General features: G+C 40.7%; 1 protein-coding gene across 1 annotated transcript in view; it reads left to right on the top strand.

Moving 5' to 3' along the window:
* Clvs1 (clavesin 1) overlaps positions 1-18,950 on the top strand; it is a 191,577-nt gene that overhangs the window by 13,142 nt on the left and 159,485 nt on the right. Inside the window, exon 2 of the mRNA XM_004653329.2 lies at positions 409-1,036. Coding sequence (XP_004653386.1) covers positions 582-1,036 — 455 coding nt within the window. The 5' untranslated portion in view covers positions 409-581. The remainder of the gene's footprint in view (positions 1-408; positions 1,037-18,950) is intronic.

Here is an 18,950-nt window from a genome sequence, read left to right on the forward strand (position 1 = left end):
ACTTCTTTGAGAAATGAAGCTAATGGGATGCAATAAATTGCACAGCAGCCATAACTTCTCTGACACAGCAAAGCTCCGAAGAACCCCATAAACCATGCTATCACAGAGAATAATCTTTCTCTCCTTTTACTGTTTCCTAGGGTAATTATTGAAAGAGTTGTATAATGCAGCCATTCACTATTATGTTAAGGAGTTACTGTAGCTAAAACATTTGTAAACATTTCAAATATTTGCAAGTTAAGCATTTTAGTCGTCAGTGAAAAGGCCGTATAGCCCACTTAAAGGATTATTTACCATTTACTTTAGGTAGTTTAGTGTGCTGCTTTTCTATCTAGGCTCCAGATAATTTGCCCAGATTTTCTTTGCATCATCTCTGTTCTGTTTCTCTTGTGTGCATTTGTTTTTCAGTCAGCAATGGCCTCGGTTTTGCTTCTCTTTTGGATGGCCACCACCACCTAGGGCCTGAATGTCCTGCTGCTTTCCAGGGACAGAAAGAAGAGCCTGTGCTTGTCTGTTTCAGTGGCAGTCTTGTAGCAGGAAAACCACTGTATGGGCCACATTATCAGCATACTGTCACGTGAATGGGACCAGTCTCTCTTCTTCCAAAACATCAGAAATTAAATACTCAGGAAAGAGATTTGGCCAAGATGACACATTTGCAGGCTGGACTCAGTGCAGACACTATAGAGAAAGCGCGCCTGGAACTCAATGAAAACCCAGATGTTTTGCATCAGGACATTCAGCAGGTCAGGGACATGATCATCACCAGGCCTGACATTGGATTTTTACGTACTGATGATGCCTTCATCCTGCGATTTCTACGAGCCAGGAAGTTTCACCAAGCGGATGCCTTCAGACTCCTGGCCCAGTACTTTCAGTACCGCCAGCTGAACTTGGACATGTTCAAAAACTTCAAGGCAGATGACCCTGGCATTAAGAGGGCTTTGATCGATGGGTTCCCTGGAGTGTTGGAAAACCGTGACCACTACGGCAGGAAGATTCTCCTACTGTTTGCTGCCAATTGGGATCAGAGTAGGTAAATGTAGATAGTGTCTTTACTTGGTTGTTCTTTCCCATGGACTCATCACTGCATGCTCTGGGTAGTATGGCATCACAGGTAATAGACTTTTATTTTCAGCATTTATTCTAGACACCCACATAGGAGGTTTTAAAACCACAGGTATAATGAGATCAAAAGACAAGACCAGATTCACAGTGATGTTTTGGGACAAGAGAATTATAGCCTTTGAGTTGTAACAGACCTTAAGAGTGGGTGTTTCTTCATCAAAGTAAGTCATTTATTTTAATAAAATCTAAAACTGATCTTCTAAAAGATCTATACATCTGCCTCTAGTGTTCTCACCTTTAATGACAATAATAACAAAAATGGTTTTAGTACATGACCTTAAATCAAATGTTTCAACATATAAAATAATTTCTTGGATGTTCTCCATGACTTTAATATCCTTTATGTTGAGTGCCAAATCTTTTTAGCCAAATACCTGTTGGATTGTCTCCCTGAAAATCTTACAAAGAACTTCAAACTATATTCCCCAGACTGAAAATTCTATCTTCCCTTATTCTCTGTTTTTTGTTTTGTTCATTAAGCGTGAATTGGAGAGCCACCTTCTATAGCTCCTGGCCTTGGTCTTCACACCCAGTAACTTGTTCCTTGAACATGCCCTCATTCTTGAGTACCTTTGTGGTTTCTTCCCTTCTCTGTGCTCCCGTTGCTGTTGCCTAAGTCTAGGTTTTATTACTGCTCATTTCCATCACTACAACAGTCTGCTGAGTGGCTTCCTGCTTCAAGTTTCTTCTGCTGCTCTGCCACTCATGGATTAAAGTCCTTTAAGTACATGTAAAACTTTAAAAATAATGTCTGTTATGATCCACCTTCCTTGTCTCCTGCTCTGCTTCACACTCTACCTTCTTCTATCTGGTCAGAATGGTTAGAAGCTTTGCCTGGGATGGTGGAGGTTTCCACTATTTCTGCTTTTGGACTTGCTCCACTGAACTCTGGAAGGAAAGACCAACCATTCTGTATTTCCATCCCAACAGCCCAGCCCAAATCTGCCTGTTGGTTCACACCTATCTTTATGGTATTTTGATTCATCTACTGTACTCCAACTTGTTCTATCTAGACACCTTTCTCTATTCATATTTTTAGTAAAGTAAGTTGTAGGATTTTTAACTCACTATTAAGATAAATATTATTTTGAGGGCTTACCACATCTTATGTTAAACATTTGTGTATGATCTCAGTTAATCACTCTAAGAGCTTAGCTAAATGTTATTACTACTCCTGCTTTGTGTTTGGTGATATAAGAATTTTGGAAGTCAATGAACTCATGTAATGTCACATAGATAGTGAAATATGGAATGGGATTTGAGTCCTGGTGGTTAGAATTGTGAGACAATTGCATTATCAGAGCTTTATTAAGTTGTGCGTTTATGATATCAGCAAACTATGACTTTTTCATGTTTATATATCTCTATGCCATATGGCAAAACATCTAATAAATGCTTAATGAGAAAAATGTGAATGGACCCATCTCCAATACATAAGATATGGCATGAGTTTTCACAGCAATATCACCATTGAAATATTTGTTTCATGGGAAGTCATAGCAGATTTAACTTAAAATATATCAAAACACCTTTCCAATAATACTAAAGGAAATTTCTAGGGGGTTTTTTCACGCCCTCATATCACCATTCTTCCTAAAAATAACAGGAGTGCAAGTGGCCTTCATAGTCATTGACTAGTTTCTGGATGATGAATTGGAGCAGAGCTATACAACCCTGGAAGAGGATTTTAACATTAACCAGAAATGGTACAAGTATATTAACAGCTAGCTCCCATTCCCCCATTCACCATTGGATAGCTCCTCCTGAAACACATGACCATTGAAGTAAGACATCAGTGCTAAGCTGCATGGAACAGTTGTCTTCCCGAGAATGACACATTAACATTTTGGATTTGGAAACAGGAAAGTTTTGATGATTTTTAGAATAATCATGCTGACATCATTTGTGCTAAGCTGTGAGTGTTCTAGAACTTCCATCTGCTAACACAGACGATGCACAGAACACCAGTAAGTGGTGGTGCACACATAAAGAAATGAACCACTGTAAAATATTTTATTTTGTATTAAAATTTGACTTGTATATATCCTAAAGTGTGCCATGAAGAAGTAAGAAGTAAAAAAAAAAAATCAGAGGAAATAATCCAAATGCTTATGATTATGATCACCTTGAACACGTTATTTCATTTCTCTGTTCCTCTGTTTCCTCATGTGTAAAATAAGCTTCTGGATCTAATGGCTCATGAATAGGAAGCTCACTCAGCCTCACCCAATGGATGGGAAGGGATTTAAAAATTCTCTTTATAGGCTGCACATTCATTTTGCTTTTAAAAATAATCTCTCTTTTTTTCTCTATCTGTTTTCCTTTTCTCCCCCCTCCTCTACCTTAATTTTCTTCTAACTATACTATTCAATATTTGATTGGGGCCATTTTGCTTTTAATGAGGTGATAATGATACATCTGTTCTATTGACATTAAAAGATGATTAGATGAAAACAAACCTCAGCTTGAATCTGGATATGACCATGTGATCTTGTCATTTGCTAGTTCTATGACATCTCTGAGGCAGGACACATCCCAGAGAGTATCTTCTTACCTAGAGGATGCAATGATAATGTCTTCTGTGCCTGGGAAGAGAGATAAAATGTGGCATCAAAGGCCACTGTTTGGCACACAGTAAGCATCTAGTAGACATTCACTTTTAGCATTATTACTACCATATATATATATATTTACTTATCCCACTTCAAAAGTAATGTATCTCAGGTGGTAAATCAACTAGAACTGGATACCCAGGGATAATATTTAAAAACAAGAGTAGAACTATGAGTGCTACTTGCCAACCTGCTCATCCTAAGAGACTGCTTGTTTCCCCTACACATGTCCTCTCACTCAGACTCAAAATGGAGCCCAAAATGGAGCCCAACAAGCCTGAAAAAAATGGTAGAGCTTTGCAAAGTGGTTACTTCCCTCTCCCCAGGAGCTTCAGGTGACTGGGAAGTGATTTGAAAGTATTGTAGGAAACATTTATTGAAGTCTAAATGGTCATTACTGTTTATTAAAATTGTGAAAATCTCATTCATCCTGGCCAGATCCATGTACAGAAGGGTAGAATAGCAAGCATCCGGAAGCATGGCCTCCCACGGTGGTGTACAGGGCTGTCTGTCAGGGCTAGGTGTCACAGAAGAGGTATGAACAGTCATTGGGCTACTACAGAGCAACAGCTCTTGTCCAGAAGTTGGGGTTCAGTTGAATGCTGCCTGGGTCTGTGTTTTCTGAGGTTGGCAGAGTGAATTGAATGGTCAGATGAAGTGAGAACCACACATTCATTCATAAAGTGACCATAGCCAAACCCACCCAGGTCAGCAGAGATTTTATTTCATCTTAGCAGGTTGGTGTATGGTTGGGACACTAGGGAACATTACTGCTCAATGAGTCTTTTCAACTTTCTCATCTAATCTGTTTTCTGCATTGGCAAGTATTCAGGATTTCCTTCTAAGGAAAGATCGGGCCAAAAGCAAATCCATTTATTATTCTTTTCTGAGCTGCAGATCCTTATCTGAGCAGGCTGCTGCAGGTGGAAAAAAGGGCATATCAAATAGATATTCCCTGGATATCACTCAGTCAAAAAAAAAAAAAGGGTAAACATGTTCCAGCTATTTACTTTTTAGAGTCTCAATTTCTCAAGTTCAAATGGGTAAAATATTATAGCTTTCAGATGCTGTAAGGAAGAACCCAGTTTCCTTAACTTTTCCTGTCTAGGAGGCAGAAGATGTTGACCTACAAATTCTGAAGTCAGGTGGCCAGCCTTATATCCCAGCTGCCTCCTCACCAGCCCAGTTGCCTGATATGTTGCTAATATCCCCATGGCTCTGGCTCTCACTTCTGGTGCAGCAGAATGGGCACAATTGGTGCTCAATAGCAGCTGTTTCTTAAGGAAAAAAAAAAATAAGTCAAAGCAAGTAAATAGCAGAAATACTAGGTCAGAAGATGCACTTTGTAGGGGAAAAACATATAATGTAATAATTAACATTTTTCCACTTGAAGAATTATAACTGAGGCTACATGCTTCCTTGCTATAAATTCTTTTGGTCTTGATCATTCAGTTCTGAGAGACTCAGAGAAGTCACTGGTTGTTAATGCCTCTACCTCTTGTTTGTATCCTCAGAACATCAGAAAAGCATTTCTGGGGATCCAGGTAATAAAGCCACACAGCACACTACAATAGCATCCATTATAGCATGTGTAGAACAGCTGTCCCCACCCTATTTCTAGGGCAGGAGAAACTCAATGGAAGATGCTTTGCAAGTCCTAATACGGGTGCCTTATATGGAAATATTTTTATGTCAGTATGTTACTTGTTTCTACTAGTTAAAAGCTTATAAGTCAGCAAACAGGCTAAAACTAGTTTAAAGCATTGGTTCTTTGGGCACATGAAACACTTTAAGAAAGAGTTGAGTTGAAGTGATTCACTGGAGAGTCAAGGAGGCTCACAAAAAGCTTCATTAATAAGCTTTAAGCACAGCAGTCAAAAGAAGGCAGTACAACTAGTGGGCTATCTCTCCCTGAAAAACAGAAAGGATGGGAGGTTTGGACTAAAAATCAGCAAGCACCAGCCAACATGTAGGGCTCAGTGCTGAGGCAAAGCTGAGCAAAGCTGAGGGCAAAATTTAAAGAGGCACCAAAAATATCAGTAATTTGATCAAAGTAAATCATCGTCTATGGAAATACCTTAGGAATAATTATTGAACCAAACACATAATGAACAAAACATAAAAATGTCAAAGAGGGTAGACATGTATTTCTGATTTTCCCCCTTTTGTCTCAGGCTCTGTTTGGCCCATTCAGATCTCTCAGGAAAAGAGCTATAAGCTGGATCTTGTCAATTAAGGCACAGTCCATACTGCAGTACATGCACAGCGGACACAGCTGCATGTACCTTATAATAGTTTTCAATCATGTCCATGGGTATTTTCTCATCTATTGCTCAGAACCATTTGGGAGGCTCAGTATCAATAAGCTACTGATGACAAAGCAAGGCATTTTGGGAGGAGACAGTGGGTGCTGTCCTCATCAAGGAGTGATATGACTCGTCAGTGGAAAAACTAAGACTCAGGCCTTCCAATTCCAAGTTCATCCCAAAGACATCTGGAGCCAATTTCTTAGCCTTTGTGTGCTATGATGTCTCAAAATATCCATGGAACTTCTGTAAGCCTGCAAGTTTGTGCATGTGTGCAATGAGGCACACAAGAGGAACTCTGAGGTCTGTCTAGCTGGGATGAATCTCCAAGGAGCCAGTGTAACTGTGGTAGAGCTGCTTAATTCTGAATGTGTAGGTCTGTATTGGGTACTGTGGTGTGCTTATCTTTCCCTTTCCCAGGCACTGTGATAAACAACAACAACAACAAAAACCTCCATGTTTCCAAAGTCATTGAGAAAGCCAGCATCTACTTTGGACCCCCACACCTGGATGTGTAGAAATATCTTAAGATCAGTCAGCTTTCTATCGCTGTGGAGGATACTTGAAGTAATCAGCTTATAAGGAAAGGTTTATTTTGGATCACAGTTTCAGAGGTTTCTGTTCTTGGCACCTGACTTGGCAGCTTTTAGGCCTGTGGTAACACAGAACATCATGGTAGGTGCATGTGGCATAGGTCAGCTCCTCACCTCATGGTGGATGGAAAGCAGAAAGTGAGACTCCAGGTCAGGGGACAAAATCAACCCTTCAAAGGAAAGCCCCCAAAGACCTACTTCCTTCAACTAGGTCTTGCCTTTTATGCTTTCTGTCATCTCACAATAGCCCTTTAAACTATGAACCTGTAAATGGATTAATTCATTCATGAAGTACAGCCATGATCCAATCATCACCCAGAGGCCTATCACTAAGCACTACAGACCAATCCCTCAGCACATGACCTCTGAGGGGACATTTGAAATCCAAATCATAACAAACATCAATAATGACCCTTTCAGGTATTTTTTTTTTTGTGCCACATGTTTTCAGTATCATCTTTCAGTATTTATGGGCACTGGATTGTAAAATACACAGATGAGTAAGTCCCTTGTACAAAATGACAGTATTTACATAAAACCTAAATACTCCTATAGACTTTAAGCTACCTCCAGATTACTTAAAATAGTATGATGTAAATGTTATGTAAATAATTATTTTACTATATTAGGGAATGATGACTAGAAAAAGTCTGTGTATGTTTAGTACAGATGACATTTTTCCCTTAAAATATTTTCCCCTAAATTCCCCTTGTTAATTGGATCTGTAGAACCCATAGATACAGATGGCCAGTGGGACACTATTGCTAAATCCTACTGTAGTCTCCTAAGGATCTACGCTGTGTACATAGACATCCCAATGTAGATGGGGGTTTTCCCCAATCTGAACATGAAGGCTATGCTCTCCTACTAAATCTTATATATAATCTTATCCCCACCCACACAGAGAGCTTCAAAAGCCTCTGGCAATCATTCACTAAGTAGCAAAGTAGCCCAAGGGTACAAATTCAAGGATTTCATCACAATTTTCAACTGTCAGTGAGAGACACAAGGTGACTCACTGGTAACAATGAATCCATTCCAGGATCATCCCAAAGGGGTGGTAGGGATGACTGTGCATTTCAAGATGGTGAACAGGAAGTTGAAATGATTCAGCAGAAACAACATGGGGGACTTGTCCACTTCTCATTGTGTGTGGGAAGATAAAAGTTACAGGAGGGTTCATGAGTTCATTATCAGCAAATAAGAAAGTAGATGGGGTTTTGAACACCAAACAAAACTTGTGGGCTATTACAGGATGAATCAGCATATTTTTCATTCCTCCATAATAATCACAGGGAATGGCTGCAATAGTCTTTCCTTCTGTGGGTCTTGATTTTGCCTGCAATGTGTTACATCAAGCTCCTGTCCTGGGCTCACATTCCAGAATGACATCTCCCAGCAGTGCCCCCACCAGGTCCTCCAGGCATGCCATGATAGGAAGGTAGATGCTATCAGGATATTTGACCTTCCTTCCTTCACAGTTCTGAGAGTGAAGACATCATCAGATTTCCTTTGTACTGTAGAAATTCACTTGGAATCTGTGTTTAGGGATAGGTGCTTTTTCACTCAATGCAGGGTCTGGGGAGGTATTTAGCAGTCTGCTGTTCCTCATGCTCTGCAGTAATTTATTTGATGGATTTTTTGGAGACAGAGGCTTCTTCAAATATCACTGGTTATTGCTGACATGTAGTAACCTCTACAGGGCTCATATGGCAACCCCACCAGCCATCGCCCCAGCTCAGTGGGTGCCATGTGGCTGATGTGGCCATAAGGAATGAACTTCAAACCATTTCTTTCTTGTGATTAAAATCCCAAGACAGTAGGTGGGACAGAACCCTTAACCTATAAATAAGCCAGCTGATTGAGGTGCTCCTTTAGCTCTTGCAAGAGCATTAAAGAGCCTTTTTAAAATGGCAGGGGTTCTGTGCTCATTCAGTTTGATTGGGATAAAAATGTTGTGACAAGAAGAGGAACAGAATTCTTGCCTCTCATGCTGAACACTTGTGAGGGAAAGAGAGAGGAGGTGGGCAGGGGAGTTGCTTTCACTAAAGCCAGGGGTAACCCTGCTCTTTAGATCCCAAGGCTATTATTCACAGGGAGATATAGCCAAATGTGCAGCCGTCTGTTCTCAGAGAAACAAACACACAAACAAAAAAAAATGCCAACGTTCTGGCAGAGATCGGTTGTCCAACTGCTATAAGTTTGGCATTGAGCTAGGGAGGAGTGTTATCAAAACCATGAAACCAAGTAATACCGAGCGTTTATTAAGTACCTAGCAGAAATGCTTTTAAACAGACACTATTAATATCCACATTTTTCAGATGATTAAATTGAGGCTGAAAAAGCTTAGGTCATCTATTCAAGGTCACATAGCAGTAAGTGCTAAAGCCAGCAAAATCTCAGGCCACGCTCATCAGTTAAAATACCGCATGACACAGCTCACCACTGAAACTCATTTGCCAGCTCTGAGGGCTGCTAAATCAGACAGTAAGGGGAGTGCTGAGGAATTCCTGAGCAAGTATCACCAGTCTTGTTTGGCCTCCCAGGACATGGCAAGGGCCTCATAACTAATAAGACAAATCCATCACCATGTGACCACACCTTATAGAAACCTGGAATGCCACAGGTTGAAAATCTTTATCCAGTTGGTGCTATAGTAAATTGACAAAAGTCAACCACCACCACCACCACCACAACAACAAAAATTTTCATTAAAATAATTCACAGTAGTCCAGCAAAAGAAATTGGCTAGTGCTTAGAAATTTTTCCCAAAAGTGACCTCATCTGAGTCAACAGGAAGCATCATCTTTACTGTCTTGGCATAAAATTGTTCCTGTGCAGATTCTAGTTGGCATCAGAATCCCAGCTCTCTGCTTTCTGGCCCTGTGACTTTTGCATGGCACACACTCTCCTCAGGGTCTGTGCTTTGTAATGATACTATGTCTCCAGTGGAGCCCTGATGATGGAAAAGGAGCAGGTAGAAGTGGTTTTCCCACACAGCTAGATCTTTCCTTTCTTATATTAAGGCAGATTTGGAACTTTTGACCCAGCCAGAGCCTCAAATGCCCAAGATATAATTTTCTGTTCAATAGAGACTCTTATGAAAATGAACAAATCTGTTATATGTGTTTAAAAAGCTACTAATAAATGAAGGAATAAAAACAGAAGAGCTCATAACTCACCTAAATTTTAGTTTCCTTAGCCCATTGGGCTTGTTATGTGAGGTGGTCAAACAAGCGTTCCAATATTTCTATCAAATTCCTTCCTCCTCCAAACCCTTGTTATCAGACATACCCCACCACTTATACTCTAAGCTATGGCGCTGGGCTCAGCTGCTATCTGCTGTCTGTCAACATCCTCAGAGCCATCTCTCCAAAAGACTGGATGGATGGGAGAGCCATGGGTCTCTCTGCTTGAAGGTACCATATCAGTGCATGCCCCACTTCAACAGGTGGCTATGTTTCAGAAGATGTGGATGTTGCATAGTTCTCCACCCCTATTACAAAGAGGAGTGGATTCAAGCTGAGGCAGCCATATAAACCCAGAGAAAAAGCCATGATTGACAGAGTGCCTTTATTGTTTGATAAATCTCCAAAATTTTCACTCATTAACTTATAGTTTAAAAAAATACATTTTCTGATCCCTTATTGAGAAGGACACTGTAACAGTGAGGAGGAAACCCCCTCGCACATGCCCAGAATCAAAGCCCATCCCGGAGTGCTGAGCTCTATCTTGGTACCAAGCCAGCAGCTCTCCTGCCCTGTAAATACGATTCCCAGATAATCACTCCTGAACGGTGATATACAGAACCTTAAGCAGCTGTTGGGGATGATTAAGGGCCCGTGCTTAGCTGAGGTTGTAAATCAAGCTCGGAAGCCATTTATAGTAAGTATGCTATCAAGTAGCAGAAGTTATTGCTACTAGACTGCAAAATGTAACATCACACCAGAAAATAAAGAGGGTAAATTTTGTTGTGTAGGCTTTAACTTGATGTGTTGTTTTTCCTTTGTACATTCTCTTTCTGCTTCTTGTCAATTTCCTCTTTTCTGTTTCTCTGTTTTCTTATTTCCAGTGCTTCCTGCTCAATGAATTGGGGTCTAACCTTAAATGTGGCACTCCCCTGAATAATGCCCAGAATCACCCTGGTGTGAGGGTATTAATATTAACAATGTTTCTTGTTACTTAGTGTTTTTATTAAATGTTATTTAATCTTTCCAACACCTTGTGAAAGAGATACTCTTATCACTACTGTAAACAGTTTTAAAAATTTTATTTATTTGAGAGAGAGTGTATGGGCGCACCAGGCCTCTTGCTGCTATAAACAAACTCTAGACACATGTGCCACTTTATGCATCTGACTCTACATGGACACTGAGAAATCAAACCAGGGCCAGTAGGCTTTACAAGCAAGTGTGTTGCAGTCGGGTTCAAATTGATGGTAGAAATTACCCAACCAAGAGCAGTTTGTGGGAAAAAGAGGTTTATTTTGGCTTACATGCTCAAGGGTAAGCTCCACAATGGTAGGGGGAAATGATAGCATGAGTAGAGGGTGGACATCACCCTCTGGCCCACATAAGGTAGAAAACAGGAACAGGAGAGTGTGCCAAACACTGGTAAGGGAACCCTGGCTATAATGCCCATAAGTCCACCTCCAATAATAGTACTTCCTCCAGGAGGCATTAATTCCCAAATCTCCATCAGCTGGGAACCTAGCATTCAGAACACCTAAGTTTATGAGAGACACCTGAATCAAACTACCACAAAATGTCTTTAACCAATGAGCAATCTCCCTAGCCCCTTAAATGGGTATTGCATCTGAACAGAATCATAAGGCTTTTTAGAGCTTTGATCCCAAGGCTCTCTTCCTCTTTCCTTCATGAGGCCTCATTATGTTTGGGGTCCTGCTGATGGGGAATAGGAGAGCTAACCTCTTATTACTCATATTTGTTGGGAACCTCTTGCTCAGAAATTCTTACCATTCCATAAAAATGTGTGCTGTCTCTTTGCTGAACATTTTATGCATAGAATCTTCACCTAGTATCACTTTTCTCATGCAAAAGGCATCTGTCAACGACTCCAAGGAGCTTCCCTTCCATGTGCTTTTTTTTCCTTCAACTCTTTCCACTTTTTATTCCCCAGTCGCCAAGTAAAGCCAGATGTACAACGTGGCACATGTGTCTGGAGTATGCAGTTCTCCAACTTTTGACTCCATGATGAGGAGGACCTGGTCCCTACATGAGTCCAGGGAAGAGGCATCCTTCTGCAGGGGTTATCTAATGTGAAGCAGAAGCAAGAGCAAGCCAGTGAGGAGGCCCTAGGAGATGTACTGCTCCACCTGAAGTGGTCCTCAGGAACAGAGGTTAACATGGAGGGAAAAAACTCAGTTGGTTCCATAGAATGTAGGAAACAAAGGCTTACCTGGCCAGAGGCAGGGCTGAAGAAATAAGCAGACAAGGATGCAGGGAATTCAGGTTTTATGCTGTGGCTGCATCAGCCTCTATCTATCTTTCAAATCTCAGACACACATGGATGCTTTTCCTGCCCAAAAATCCGGGTGGATCTCTTTGTGCTGCCTATAGTGTCCACCATAGTGGCCTTTAGCACATACTACCCATGTGTCCGAGAAGTGCCCTCCTTGTGCCTTTGCCTTGGCATCTGTGGCTACAGAGCAGATGTCAGAAACATCCTGACAGCTGCCTGACCTGCAGGGGGAGGACTCGGAAACAATGAAACCTAAAAGAGCAAGCTTTTCTAGACTTTTCTCCTGATAGCATTATCATTGAGGTGACTGAGTGGAGTGCAATTGGATTGGGAATGAAGGAAGAAGAGACCAGGGTGCTTCTGCACACTCCATGCCCAGTGATTCTCTGCAGGATCCAATGGGCCCAAAGTATAGTAGAATCGGCAGCAGGACAAGGGTGGAGAGGGCTTGGCAGCACAGGCCTGGAGAGGCATGTCTGCTGTATGACTTGGAATCAGTTTACTTAACTAGAAAGACTGTGGAAGGTGATCACTTGGATGTTTGCTCCCAATTCCTAATTCTATGCCATGAGAGCCATTGTGCACCAGACAGAGTTAAGAAAAGGCTTCATGTTGTGGAAATATGTGTTGTTCATGATGCTACCTTCTGTCTAGAGCCCGTTGTACTGGAAGCCTGACTTTCTGCCTTGTTCTTTGTGGATGGCTTCATCTTTCACTTGGCATCTCTTCATGCTGATGGGCTTGTGTAGATTCTGGTGCTAACACACTTAATGAGCTTTGAGGCGTTAATCCATCCTTCAATTTCATCACATGGATTCTGATCAGTATTTCATACCACTGTAGGCAGACAGTTGCTGTTGAAATTTGATTGATGGATTCTCCCACACACAGTACAGCCATGCCACCTTTACCTTACATCTTCAGAAAGGAAAAGGGTGTTCTAGAGAAATTGAATTTCCAAATAGTCTAGGGATGCCTTTTAAGGGCCAATTTTTAAATTGTATGTTCCTCAGTTCTGTTTGAAGTAATCAGATCTTACTACATACAGTTCAGCACTTTTTTTCTGGACAAGCACCAACCATGATGAATATAAATCATTGTACCCTGGGCTGTGAAACAACCATCATAGTGAACATTCCTGGACTATGAAGGACTTTGTTCCCCTGCAACAGGGCCCATACTACCATGTTTTGTGACTTAGCTTATATTTTTTTAAAAATTACTTTTTTCCCCCTTGTAGCCATCAGCAATTGTTTTTAGTAGGCCTGCTCAAATTCCCTTCCTACTTTGTTTTCCTGATTGGAAAGCCACAAAAGGAAATCTTGCTGAAGTATATGTTTTGGATGTAGACCTATGGGAGATCCTAAGTAATAAAGTAAATGAGCTGTAGCAGTGTGGGAAATTTATAGCATCTCATCTGTATGCTCAAAAATGTAGTCTGCCTAACACACCAGCAGGCAGGGCAGGACACATGTTCTACTGCTCCTAGTTGGAGCTGCACAGAACTGAAACCCTGGGATGTTTTCTTCCAGGGTTTCTCCAACCTTGGGTTCATGTACTTTCCTTTCTTCCTCTTTCTTCTCTCTAATATGCTGTCCAGCATAATGGAATGTAACCAATATACTTTCATTGAACTCAGACTAAAACCCATGCTTGTCAAAGTGTTGAATAACCTTTATATTTTCATTTTGTTTGATTTTCTTAGTTATTAAATATAAGACTTTGTCTCTCAAAAAGACTATATTAGAAAAGAAATTAAGTATCTTATTTTTCTTTTCACCTTTTGTCACCTTCTTTGTTTTTCTTCCTCACCTACATGAAGGTAATGGCATTCAAACTGCACTGTCACTGTGTTCTTTGGTCCCCTTCTGTTTTCTGAGCAAACATCATGATATATGTGATTGATTGATTGTTCTATCCAAATGTAAAGTGTTGTATGATTGTTAAGGATGCAATTCTCATGTAGACAAATCATGAAAATAGAAAAAAAAAAAGCCTAAGGTAGGGAAGGAGTACTTACAACACTGTCTTCCAGACACAAAAGTGGCTTTGATATTCATAACCCCACAGTGGCTGATGCTGCCTACAGAAGACCTGAATATTAGCAGGAAAAAATGATGACATTAAGATAAAAGAGAGGCTAGTTGGAAAGAAGAAGGGATTCAGTGGAGGGAGCATTTAGAATGGGAAAGGGAGGGGATTATGATCATGGTATATTTTTTTATAGTTATGAAAGTTCAATAAAAATGGTCTTAAAAATCTACCCACATAACACCACTTATATAAAGAGACCATGTTTATTGAGCACTAAGGAATATTTCACACACACACACACACATACACACACACTCAAACTGAGCTCATGCTGAACAACTATATGAACCTAGACATAACAGCACAGTGATCAAAACCTCAGCATTTGACTAGATTGTCTGTACCATGGCTTTGCCACTTTCTAGCTGATATTCAAGAAATGTGAATGTTTTATTCTGTTTTTGTTCCAGTGAAAATTATGTCATAATTGCTTTATTACGTTACTAATATTTGCCTAAGTCCATTTTTTGATGTCATAATAAAACGCCTGGACCTGGATAATTGACAGAGGATGGAAATTCATTTCTTGTGTTTGTAGAGGCCAGGAAGTCCAAGATCAGGGTGATAATGTTGTTCCATAAGGGAAACTCTGTCCTTGCCATGTAGAAAGGGATGCCGTGCCTACCCATGGCATAAGGTGGATGCACAGATGAGTCAAATATTAGGGGAAGCCTCCTTGATAGGGACCTTATTCCCATTCATCAATGAAGGAGCCATCATTACCAAAATACTGGCGCCAGAAGGAACCACACCTTTGTGCCATCACATTGGTGATTGAGTTTCAACACCAAATTTTGGACATAGTCAAACCACAGTAATAATCACTACATGCACTACATGCAAGATTATGACTGGATAGCTTAAAATAGTTAATTCTAGACATGAGGCGATACCTAATTCTTCCAAGATAGATAATGGTACAATTATTTCCCCCTCATTTCCAATTTCTCCCAGTACATAAATTCTAAGAAACTCAATTCATGAGCAGGGAACTTTTTTTTTAATAATTCTGATTACCCATAGTTAAATTGTTGTTCTTGCTTCTATTCCCACCAGCATGTGTGTTCTTCCTTGGCTTGTAGTAAAACGCATTTTCATGCATACTTTCTTCAAATACTGTGTTTTCTTCCTTACTGAGGGTTGAATGCAGGCAGGGCTTTGTGTGCGGACTCCGCTGGGCCTCTCAGTTACTCCCACAGCCCCAGTGCACGGCTTTGTGTGGGTCTTCACAGGTTTTCTCTTTTGCTACACCACAAACTCCTCCGTTATGATTTGGAGGTTATTCACTTTTATTGTTTATTTTCTAAAAAATATTTTATTTATTTATTTATTTGAGAGAGAGGGAGAGAGAAAAAATGAAGCAGATATATATAGAGAGAGTGAGTGGGTGTGCCAGGGCCTCCAGCCACTTCAGATGAACTCCAGACACAGGCACCACCTTGTGCATCTGGCTTACATGGGTCCTGGGAAATTGAACTTGTGTCCTTGGGCTTTGCAGGCAAGTGCCTTAACCACTAAGCCGTCTCTCTAGCCCCACTTCTATTGTTATTCCAGCATTTTAGTATGGTTGTTTTAACAACATACTGTGCTAAAATTATAGTCTAGTCAACCTTTCTAGTGTCATCCAAAGTAAGAGTGAATGCTTGAAATTCACTATGAATTCTCTTATCTTTATGACTGGTGATATCTGTCCTTTAGTTTTACCGTGTATTCAACCCCAGAGTTATCATTATTGTTATTATTTACTGCTCAAATTTAGCAAGGTGTTTTCCCATTTTCCTTGCACAAAGTTGAATCTTGTATCTATATTCTCTCTATAGGTTCATTTTCTTTTTTCTTTCTCCTCCCTCCCTCCTTCCCTCCCTTCTTTCCTCTCTCTCTCTCTCTCTCTCTTTCCATTTTGCTTTTCAAGGTAGGGTCTCATTCTATCCCAGGCTGACTTGTAATTCACTATGTAGTCTCAAGCTGGCCTTGAAATCACGGTGATCCTCCTACCTCTGCCTCCCAAGTTCTGGGATTAAAGGCGTGCACCACCATGCCCAGTTTATAGGTTAATTTTCCTTCTTGCTGAAGTGAGGGCCATGGCAGAAAACTTTTACCAAACTTTATGTATGGAAAATGCTATTTCTTCTTTATTCTAAATAATAAGTCAGCTATGTATGTTCTATATTATTATTTTTTCTTTTTCTTTGTGTCTTATTTTTATTTATCTGAAACTAATTTTTGAAGTGTACTTTGTAAATTCAGGAACATTTCTTGAAAATTAAATAATTATTTGACAATGTCTTAGGAGCTGCCACACTGTTTTTTAATGGAAACAGTATTCATGAAACAGTAACAGAATTATTAATTTCATAGATGTCATAGATGCTATATTAGTGTCACAATGTCATAGTTGCTATGAGATAAAGACACATATGGGGCTTTTTTTTTTTTTTTTTTTTTTTGGTTTTTCGAGGTAAGGTTTCACTCTAGCCCAGGCTGACCTGGAATTCACTATGGAGTCTCAGGGTGGCCTCGAACTCACGGCGATCCTCCTACCTCTGCCTCCCAAGTGCTGGGATTAAAGGCGTGCACCACCACGCCCGGCTCATATGGGGCTTTTTTATGCACCTCAACATACTCCTATCATGAGCAGTATGTTTAAGGTCCTTTTACTTTTCTTTTTTATGCTTAATATTATTATCATTATTTACATGTTTCATGTGGATACATCATGTCTTGGTACCCCCTTTCCCCTCATCCCTGCCCCCGTTCCGTTGGGGATGCTCCTCCATGGGGTCGCAGGTATCTTCCGCAAAATTCCCTGAGCTGTGGTGGGTGAGAAGTCTACTTCCTAAAGTTATTTATTTTTAACACTTTGAAGATATTAGTCAATTGCATTTTAATATACCTTAAAAGAATGAATTGACTACCTAATTGCTATTCCTTCATAGGTAATTTGGTTTTTCTCTTTGGCTTAAAATTTTCTCTTTGTGGTGTTTAGCTACTGTGTCAAGGTGCTTTACTTATTTTTATGTGCCTGTGTTTATCTGTATGTATGTGTATATGTTTGTGCTGTGTGTATGGACATGGGTGTGCCTCAGTGCGCGTTTGGATGTTTGAGGACAACCTGTGTTTGTCCTCTTCCTCCACGCTGCTTGAGACAGGGCCTCTCTTGTTTTTTGTTTTTTTTTTTTAATTTAATTTATTAGTTTTCTTTTCAGTAAATACAGGCAGTTTGGTACCATTATTTAGGCTCATCTGTGATCTACCCCCTCCCATTAGACCCTCCTTGTTATTGAAAATGGGTCGTGCATTGTGGAGTTAGCCCCCAGTTATTAGTATGATAAATGTCTCTGAAAATCATGACCCAACATGTAACTCTGACATTCTTTCCGCCCCCTCTTCCACAAGATTTCCCTGAGCCATGTTGGGTTCATTTTGGTCTGCTTCAGTGCTGAGGTGTTGGGGGCCTCTGAGGCTCTGGCTCTCTGATTTGGTAGGAGTTGATTTTTCTCTGCATTGATCTCCTTCCCCTTTGTGCTGGTATCCAGTTCACAGGCAAACATCACCCTTGCTTATTTCGCCAGTTGTCCTTAGTTTCAGTTGGGCCCCTTCTGAGGTATGTTGGGGCAGCTCTCTTCTTAGGATCTGCATCTATCTGGAAAAGAGAAGCAGATTCTCCAACAGAGAGTAAGTTAGCACCCAGAAAATTGAGATAACACTTACTTTTTTGATAGACAGTTTGATAGGTGTAGGCCCTCTTATACCCCGTGATTGGTGGTAGCTTGATATTGTAGAGTGGGCTTGTGTTTGGGTATGGTTCTGACTTGTTTCCCAGCTCCAGCTAAGGGTCTAGTACCACTGAGTGGATCAGTTAGCCAAATCAAGAGCAATTGATTCCTCACCATGGCTGTGTACCACTATTGCACTTGTGTGGGCATCACATCCGGTTATTTGTTGCTAATTAGGTTAACAATATGTTGCTTGGACAGATCTTGGTCATTTCCCCCAGTCGCCTATGTAGCGCCTTCTGGCACTAGACACGCTGACTGTCTGGGGACTGACTCTCTCCTGGCTTCCAGCCATATCATTCCATTTTACGTGTCAGCTGCGTATGGAGTCTTCAGCAATAGGGTCTTACCACTGGCCTTTGGTGGGTCATCAATTACTCTGACAGAAGTCTGTCATTGTTTTGGGAAACCTTGTAGGTTTCTCTGATCAAAAGCTCATTGTGGATTGTAGGCCCAAGCTGGAAGTGGGGGTTACAGGTCAGTGTCCACTATGAAATTGAGGAAAAAGATAACTAATATACAAGAGTTAGAGAGGAGAGAGATAGAGGGGAGAGGGGGAGAGGGAGGGAAGGAAGATGTAGGAGATTTAGGTCAGTCTTGATCCTACCCTCTCCAGTGTCTTGTGGTTCAGGTGTTTCCTGTAAGGGACTAGTGAAGGTTCAGTCATTTGGTCTGTCTTTTAGGAAGTAGAATTTTATGGTACCATTGCCGTTTGGGTCCGGATTACTGTTTTCCACCCTTTGATTCCCTCCCCGCCCTCCCATCCATCTTATAAGAAATTTGAGGAAAAATGGTTGAACCTGGAACAGATCATTCTCAGCGAACTTACCCAATCACAGAAAAAAAATCGACACATAGTCTCACTCATCTGCAACACCTAACCTGAATTTGCCCAAGATGCCTTACATACCCAGCAAGTATCTCTTGTTGTTTTGTCTGTTTGTTTTTGCCCCTTCACTG

Source organism: Jaculus jaculus, chromosome 2 (assembly GCF_020740685.1).
Source record: "Jaculus jaculus isolate mJacJac1 chromosome 2, mJacJac1.mat.Y.cur, whole genome shotgun sequence".
Classification (NCBI taxonomy): Eukaryota; Metazoa; Chordata; class Mammalia; order Rodentia; family Dipodidae; genus Jaculus; species Jaculus jaculus.